Source organism: Crocuta crocuta, unplaced genomic scaffold (genome assembly GCF_008692635.1).
Source record: "Crocuta crocuta isolate KB4526 unplaced genomic scaffold, BGI_CrCroc_1.0 scaffold613, whole genome shotgun sequence".
In the NCBI taxonomy this organism is placed as follows: Eukaryota; Metazoa; Chordata; class Mammalia; order Carnivora; family Hyaenidae; genus Crocuta; species Crocuta crocuta.
The window spans coordinates 1,207,546-1,216,371 of NW_027528880.1; the positions used below are offsets into that span (position 1 = coordinate 1,207,546).

The 8,826-nt window shown below is 58.1% G+C and overlaps 1 protein-coding gene across 1 annotated transcript in view; it reads right to left on the minus strand.

Annotated features, from left to right (window-relative positions):
• Positions 1 to 8,826, minus strand: part of ZBTB46 (zinc finger and BTB domain containing 46) — a 34,073-nt gene that overhangs the window by 1,826 nt on the left and 23,421 nt on the right. The window contains exon 4 of the mRNA XM_077756798.1: positions 2,365 to 2,540. Within this exon, the coding sequence (XP_077612924.1) occupies positions 2,365 to 2,540 (176 nt within the window). The remainder of the gene's footprint in view (positions 1 to 2,364; positions 2,541 to 8,826) is intronic.

Sequence of the window (8,826 nt, forward strand, 5' to 3'; positions counted from 1 at the left end):
GGCAGTCAGTGCCGGTGTGGGAGGGGAAAATGCAATTTTAATTACTCATATTTTTCTGATTTCTCCAGTGTTCTAGAACAATCGAGTAAATACTGTTATTGCAATAAAAACGTAACCAGTGGTGTCATGGTGGAAAAGGGTTTGCTAAGCCGTGTCCTTCCTCCGTACTTGGCACCCCCCTGACTGATGGGTCACTGTCCTGGGGGCCGCACCCGCTGAAGGGACCCCTTCACGCATCCTGGGCTGAGGGCTCCACCGACGGACATGAACAGTCCACTTCCCCATCACACCCGTCCACAAATCCCAACCACGAAGACCACTGTGTCCACAGGGGCGGGGGAAGCTGGGCCCCTGCATTCTGATTCTAGAAATGGAGCGTGAGACGACCTGGTCCCCAGGGCCCTCCTGCACCTTCTCTGCTGTAGTTTAAACCCGGGCTTGCTCAACCTTCCCGCAACAAAATCTGTGTTCTGAGGGCAGGCGGGGCAGTGGGGGACAGTGCCCACTGAGGCCCCTCCAGACCTGGGGCTCCCCTGCACGGAGCTGAGGGCTGGGCCAGGACACCCAGCAGTGACAAAGGTGTCTCCAGGAGCCACCAGGCCAGCGCCAGATGGCCAGGCACCTGTCCCAACACACAGACGGAAGGAAGGGGGAGAGACGATGCAGGCGCCATGGCAACCCGTGGCTCACGGCTGGTGGCGAGGAGCGCGAGACCTCACCGTCCAGACAGCCCCTGTCACTGAGCGGGCACCGGCCTGCACAGGGGGTCACCGCAGGACAGGGCGGCGCCTGGTGCCCCACTGCCACCTGCTGTCAGCAGGGGTTCAGCCTCCTTGGGGTCAGGGACCCCCGACAAATTAAAGGGAAAGATCTGGGTCCTCTGCCAGCCTGAAACGTTGTGAAGTACATTTTCGGGGATTTATGACCCGCCCTGCAGCCCAAGCGGAAACCCAGGACAGGAATCTGGCCCGTCCAAGGTAGCGTCCACAGATCACTCTTTCCTGAAGCCATAACATGGTTTTGCTAAAAAAGACCTAGTGACCTGGTAGTGACAACTTCCCAGCCCTCAGGGTAAGAGACTCCATTAGTCTCCTACCCGGGAGTCGTGTGGGCAGCAGGCTGCGTGTCCTACTTCCTGCACACGGTCTGCTCCCGTGACCCCTGCGCTCTCGGCGTGGACTCCACAGAACCAGAGACAGGGCAGTTCCGGGGGCCGTGCCGCCACGTCAACCCGCAGCTGCTGGCCCCCCAGACCCGCCTTCCAGGTCCAGGGCTGCCGCCTTCCCCCCCTGCTCGACCCCACCTGAGGGATGCTGCGGGGGGGGGGGGCCATGGGGCGACCCTCAGTCAGCTGGGCAGTGCACCCGCTCTCGGGGCCGTCTCCCCTCCTGCTTTGCCGCCTGACCTCCTGGGAGCTTCTCCGGGCTGTCCTCACACCCAAATAAGTGCCCCCCCACTGCGCTGGTAAGGGTGTCCCTTGCAGAGGGCCAAACGGGAGGGTCCAAGGAGAGTGAACCTTGATGGGACCCCAAATTGGGCCACCAGTGACTCCTGTGCTAGGGCACACCCAGTCCCCCCACTCCTCCGGGGGGGGCTCTGCTCCTGATGTCCTCAGATCAGCGTGCCGCAGGGTCCAGCCGAGTCTGTGCACCCTGCAGGTGCCTCCCAACACCTCTGAGGTTCCCAAACTCACGACACCTCCCCACGGCCCTCTCCCTGCCCCCCATGGCACATGCTGGGGGCTCTGGGCCATCCCAGGGCCGCCTGGACCTCCTGTCTCACACTCTAATGGCCCCAACCTCAGTCCTGAACCCACCCTGAGCTGTGTCCAAGGGAGACTGGACTTGACGGGCAGCCTCATGGCCCGGCCCTGCCCCCTCGGCTCATCACCCACAAGAGTCCCTTGCCACGTGTCTTTGGCGAATCTGCCTCTCTGTTTCAAGGATGACCTTCTCTTCTCACTTCCTGGCCAAGCAAACCCATCCATTTGTCACCTGTACCCTGGCAACTGCCAGCTGGTGCCCACAAGACAGGTAACCAAATGTCTCCTGAGGCCACGGGGCAGCAGAGGCTGGGGGGGGTCTCGCCACCCCTCGGAGCCGGGGCACAGAGGACGTGACCTCGTGGTGGGACCCACGGGGCCGGAGGGGTCCTGGCAGCAGAGGAAGCGCTTGCCAAGGCCAGGCTGGGGGCTGGGGCTGGGGGTGACATGGCCCCTGCCCTCTGCACTCTGTCCCTGGGTGGGGCTCGAGGCAGTGCCCCCTCTCACTTGGGCACCCCACAGCACCTTTCCGCACACCTCAGCCCAGCACGGAGGACCGCGTGTGGACCCGGGGCCCTACCCAGGGCCCTGCACGCACTCACCAGCGTGTGCCGCTTCATGTGCTCACGCCGCGTGAACTTCTTGCCGCAGATCTCGCAGGGGTAGGGCCGCTCGCCCGTGTGGGAGCGCATGTGCCGCTTGAGGATGCACTGGTGCATGGCTGAGAAGCTGCAGTATGGGCACTTGAACTTCTTCCTGATCACCGTGAACTCGTTGACTGAAAGANAAGCCCCTGCCCCCTGCAGACTCCGGTGCACACGCCCGGCGCCCTGCCATGGCCAAGGGCTCTTCCAGGAGGTCTGGCATCAAAGGTGCTGGGAGGGCCGGGGCCCAAGGTCAGAGGCCACTGCTCCCGTTTTTTAAGAAAGAGACCTTCTCAGACACAGCCGCTAGCTTACACGTCAGCACCGGATGCCGTGGTGTCCACATGCAGAATCGTAACAAAAAGACATAGTTATAAAGACGTGAAGCCAGAGGACAGCCCCCAGCCCGCCGCGCTGCTCACGGCTACAGGCTGGTGGTGCCCAGGAGGCAGTTGGGCAGAGCCGCCCCTCCAAGCTTCTGTGGGCCGGTGGCGTTGCATTTTGTGCCCAGAGGAAGGCCGCCTGGCCAGGCAGCTAGTGGACACAGCCGAGAGAGGGCCAGGGTCAGCCTCAAATGTGCAACAGGGGTGGGCTCATCCAGCCCCCCTCATTCCACATTTCAAGAGTGACATGTGGGCCCCCCGGGGGTTATCCCTGTGGCCAGCTCGAGCACGCGGCTGGCGCCACACTTCATGCCAGGTGTGGCCACACCCTCAGAGGCATCGCGTCCCACGTTCTATGTGGCCTCTTGGTCGAGAAGGTCAAGGGGGTTGGGGCCCATCGGCCCCACAGCGGGGTCCTCACTGTGCAGGGCTCTACTGGGCAGCGGGCACCTTCTCCCGAGTGGTGCCCTTGGAGACAGGTGCCCACAGACACCACAACGACCCCGTCTGGAACACGCAGGGCATCTATCCAGTACCCCGTTAACTGAAGGACGGGGCTCAGGAAAGATGTCCTGAAGACAGATTTCATGGGGACTGCTGGGGACAGCCAGGTCCTGGGATCTCATTTCCTGCTGTGAAAGGTGGACGTCTGTCTGGACGCAGCTTCCCAGGCCCTTGCGTCACCCTATGCTCTGGAGGGCACGCGGCAGCTGCACGTCAGCACCAACACCCAGCACACAGACTGAGGGTCCCAACGGTCAAGAAGGCGCAAGGCGGGCTGTTGGAATGAGCCCGAGCAGGGGTGCGGACACCATCAGCCGGGCGGTCTCCCCCCCCCCGCCCCACGCGCCCCCAGGCCCCTGCCGAATGTCCGGGCATGGCAGGCGCTGTCCTCAGTCACAGCCGCCCCTGGAGGCGCCCAGGAGCCAGATGAGAAAGCCAGCACCCCAGAGTAACGCAGCCCGAGAGCACAGGACCCAGGAAAGCTGAGTGACTCGGAGCCCGGCCCTCCTGCGGGAAGGGTGGGCCTCCCGGAGGCAGGGACCCTCGCTGCCGTCTCCGTGAGCCCTGTGGCCCCCAACTCCATTCCGCTGCTTGCACCTCAGCCACGGGCGTGTCACCACGGAAGTGACACTGGCTGAGGGTCGCAGAGCAGAAGCAGCAGGCGCCGGCCTCACTGCCGCACCTGCTTCGGGGAGGGGACGCGCTTTCTCTCTCTGCTCTTTTGTTTTAAAGTAGGCTCTACACCTGACGTGGGGCTTGAACTCACAATCCTGAAATCAGGAGTTGAGGGCTCTGTTGACTAAACCAACCAGGTGCCCTAAATCGGCCTCTGCTCTTTTTTTAAAGTGTTTCTCTCGAGAGCCCTCAAAGGGCATCTAAATAATCAAGCAACTCGGATTTCTTTACTTACCCGCCCACCATGCGTCTGAGAGCTCTGGACCCTGGGGCTTCCCAACGCCCCTTGGAGAGGCGTCCATACAGGACACACTCCCAGGAAGCCCAACCCCACTCAGGCCATCGGGGCTGCCACACCAAGCCATGTGGACTTCATCACAGCTCAAAACCAACGCCACCACGGAGCCCCACTGACTCATGGTTCTGTGCCCGTGGGGAGGGTGCCCAGCCCCCTCCCCGTGCCTCTCAGAAATCTCAATCCTGTCTAAAGAAGTAAAGCATTTTTGGGGCACCTGGGTGACTCAGTCAGTTAAGCGTCCGACTTCAGCTCAGGTCATGACCTCACGGTTTGTGGGTTCAAGCCCCGCATCGGGCTCTGTGCTGACAGCTCAGAGCCTGGAGCCTGTTTCAGATTCTGTGTCTCCCTCTGTCTCTGACCCTCCCCTGCTCACGCTGTCTCTCTCTCTCTCAGAAATAAATAAAACATTTAAAAAAAAAAAAAAGAAGTAAAGCATTTTCTTACACTTAGGAACTTCTAACATGCGTTTGCCTGCGTGTGTGTGGCCAGGAGCTGGGGACAGGAGGGAATGCGGCCAGCGGAAGGCGGTTGCAGAGAACACAACAGAGGGCAGGAGACATGGAAAACCACCGGTTCCCATCCCACAAGGTAACCTCAGCTACAGCTGAACATCCGTCTTTGCAGTCTCTTTTCTACGCATAAACATATCTTCTAAGTTACAGAAGTGGAACTGTAATGTACAAATAATGTACAATTTGTGTAACGTATGATGTCACCTAGAACATCTTCCACTCAACTCGTGGTGCCCACCCTCCCTGCTGCGACTCCCGCCGCTGGCGGCTCCACAGGCCTGAACGCGCGTCAGTAACCTCCTCCGTGAAGCCCTGCTGCTGCCCATTCACACTGTGTCCATTTGTTTTGCCCTCGTGACTGATCCCATGCGGCCCCCGACAAAGGGTCTGCACACATCTGAACACCTGCTGAGGATACACTTGGAGCACGTGGACCAGCTCCCCCAGTCCTGCCCCCCCCACAGTGTGACCCCGAGGCCATGCGTGTGGGACAGTGGTCACCACACCTGCCGGGTGGGCACGGCCTGCGGGCCCAGAGCTGCAGGCGGGCTTCTGGGCTGCCCCCAGTGCACCCTGCGCGACCGGCGGCTTCTTCACCCCAGAGGAGCCGCCCTTCCCAAGGGAGGGCCCGGAGGAAGGGGGGCTCCGGCACCCCACGGCAGGACCCGCGACCTGGGGACGTACGTACGCAGGAGCTCCGGGCCGCGGGGACGTCCGCCTGTCTGGCCGTGCCCGTCATACCTGGCACAACCTCATGGTCGTCCTCCTCGGCCTCTGCCGGCTCGGGCCGCCCTGTCAGTCAGGAGCCCCACTGCCCCCGTGCCCTGTCGCACGAGGCACCGTGACCCCACTTCCATACTGTCACCAAGTACAGCAAAAGCACCGTGCGCTCTGGGATGGAAAGGGAGGACAGGAAATGAACTTTAATGTTATTTTATTTAAAACCACCTTTTCCTGGAGAATGTAGTCATAGCTTCTATTCTGCTTCTATAAACAGGACAGCTAAAATGCCGCATTACATATTCTAGCCTTCCGCACTTAACTCAGACGTACACGTGAAAAAAATTTCTCTGTGCGGAAGTGCATTTTTCCCTAGAAAAACAATTTAGCTCATTCAGGTACCCACCCCGTCAGGCCTGTCCCCGGGAACAGAGCCCCTGTGAGGCCACAGGACACTTAAAACTCACATGCTCTGAAGCAACCCTGTCCCGGCTATGTTTTGGTGTTTTCTTAGTTTCCTGTCTCTGCCGGAACACAAGCCACAAACTGGGCAGCTTTAAAGCCACAGAAACCTGCCTGCAAGTCAGAGTCTGAGATCCAGGCATCCTGGGCCTGTGGCCACGTCCCCCATCCTCTGCCTCCCTCGCGTGGCTCCTCCTCTGTGCGTCTCCTCTCTGTCTCTCTCTCTCTCTCTTTTTTTTAATGTTTTATTTATTTCTGAGAGAGACAGCGTGAGCAGGGGAGGGTCAGAGAGAGAGGGAGACACAGAATCTGAAACAGGCTCCAGGCTCTGAGCTGGCAGCACAGAGCCCGACGCGGGGCTCGAACCCACAAACCATGAGATCATGACCTGAGCCGAAGTCGGACGCCCAACCGACTGAGCCCCCCAGGCGCCCCTCCTCTCTGTCTCTTATAAGGACACCTGTCATTGGAACTGGGTCCAATGTGGATGTTCCAAGATGATCTCGTTTAACTACATCTGCAAAGACCCTTTTTCCCAAACGGGGTCACACTCAGAGGTTCCAGGGATTCGGACGTGGACACAGCTTGTGCATGGGAGGCACCACTCAAGCCACTCATTTAGTGGCCAGCACCGTGAGCGTGGAGGGAAATGTTCAGTGGCTGTCGTGACCGAAATAACTTCCTCTTGGAAAGAACCTGACGCTTCTAGGACCTGTGATTTACAGTCTGTATCTTAGAAAAACTTTCGCCATCACACAGCATCCTTCTCATAGACACTAAGAAAGCTCTAGAAGGCCAGTGGTGAAAGAGCATTTGAAGTAAGTGAAAAAAGCACAAATATCATTAAATTGGAACAGATGCTCTGCCGATCTGTCCTAAAAACCGAACCCTCTGGCCTGGGACCAAGCATTCCAGCAAAGCAGCGTCAGTGACCGAACGGCAGGGCTTTAGACGCAGCACCAGCCTGACCAGAAGAAGTTCAGGGACATCCGACTATGATTCTACAGAAACGGATCTATGAGAACACGACTCGGCAGGTGCCACACGCGGCCTCCCCTGGACCTCCCCTGCCCCACACGGGGCTGCAGGAGAATCTGAGCTGTCATTAAGATCCACCATTCAAATGGCCCAGCAACAGCACTGCTAGGAATTTACCCAAGGGATACAGGGGTGCTGATGCACAGGGGTACATGGACCCCAATGTTCACAGCAGCACTCTCCACAATAGCTAAAACATGGAAAGAGCCTAAGTGTCCATCAACAGATGAATGGATCCAGAAGATGTGGTTTATCTATACCATGGAATACTACATGGCAATGAGAAAGAATGAAATCTGGNTCCTGATATCATCAAAGACTCCAATGAACCCCCAGTAAGTCACACGGAGTTTGCAGGCTGCAGACAGGTGCACAGGGGTGGGTTCTCCAGAAGCGCACACGAGTCTCAACTCATCACCATCTGGATTTCTGAGCCTTCCTCTGATTACAATTTCCAAGAGACTCCACTTCAAGTGAACCCCACTTTGTTTTCCTGTTTATAAGTTAATTGGGCTGTCAATTACTTTGTGTTAGAATAGAGTGAAGCTATGCGTCCACATTATTTTTGAAAGTTTCCCAGCCTCACATGAAGCGCTCACACCTTAACTGGACAGCTCAGTGAGTTTTCACCGATGTGCGCACCCACATTACCACCACGTTCATCCGGACTCGGCTCGTCCGCAGCACCCTGAGGCGCTCCCGGCCCCTCCTGGTGGATGTCCCCCCATGGGCGATGACTGTTCTGCCCTTCGTCACCATACATTTGCTTTAGGATGTTGTATTTGTGGGATCGCACACTCCGGTCCGGCGTCATTCACATGACACAGTCCACAGTCACCACGTCACCGCCTGGAGCACGACCTGTTTGTGCTTGTCGCCGTGTAGTACGCCTTCCGTGGCACTGCCACCCGACCACACACCGTCCCACAGCTGAAGGATATCCGACCTAATGGACAGTGGTGCTCAGAAGGCTCCCACACGCGTGCCTCCCGGTTACACGGCTCGCATCTCTGCGGGGCACACACCGAACGCAGGAGTGCCTGGGCCACACGGTACCTGTGTGTCCCCTTTGGGTAGATACCAAGTGGCCTCTCACGCGGCCGTGCCGATTTACGTTCGCAGAGCCCGGGTCTCATCAATCTGTCTCTCTGCACTCCTGCCCCTGGTGGCCGAGGTGCCACAATGCACGTCCCATCCCCTGGAGACACGGAGCCCACCGGTGAAGTGCTTGTTCAGCCTTTTCATAGATTTGCTAGGTTGCCTCTTTCTTAGATTTTTAAAGTTTTACGTATTCTGAATATGAGTCTTTTGTCAGATATATTGATGGCAAACATTTTCTCTAGTCTGTGACTGGCCTTTTACTCCCTTTAAGGTATCTTTAGTGGAGAGATTAGTAATCTTAATAAAGTTCATTTTATCAAACTTTTATTATTAGTGCTTTTTATGAACTGCTTAAGAAACCACCACCGTGATCAGAAGCTATTCTCTCCTAGGGCTTCTTCTGGAAAACCTCTTACTTTTTGTAATTAGGCTTATGACCCATCCCGAATTAATTTTTGTACTTGGCCTGAGGTAGAAATCAAGATCCATTTTTCTCCTCGACATCCGATTCACTGGGAACCACGTACAGAACAGAAGGGCGGAGGCGCACCCGCCCACGTCAGGGTCTGAGCGGGGCCCCGGCGCGCCGCCGGCCTGCCTGGGTCACTGCAGGTCGAGTCCCCGTGTCCGCCGCGCCCTCCGCGAGAGGACAACCCCAGCGGTCAGGGTCCGCGCTGCCTTCTCCCCTGTGCTCTGGTGCTCGGCGTCTGGGGTCCTGCGGCAGCGG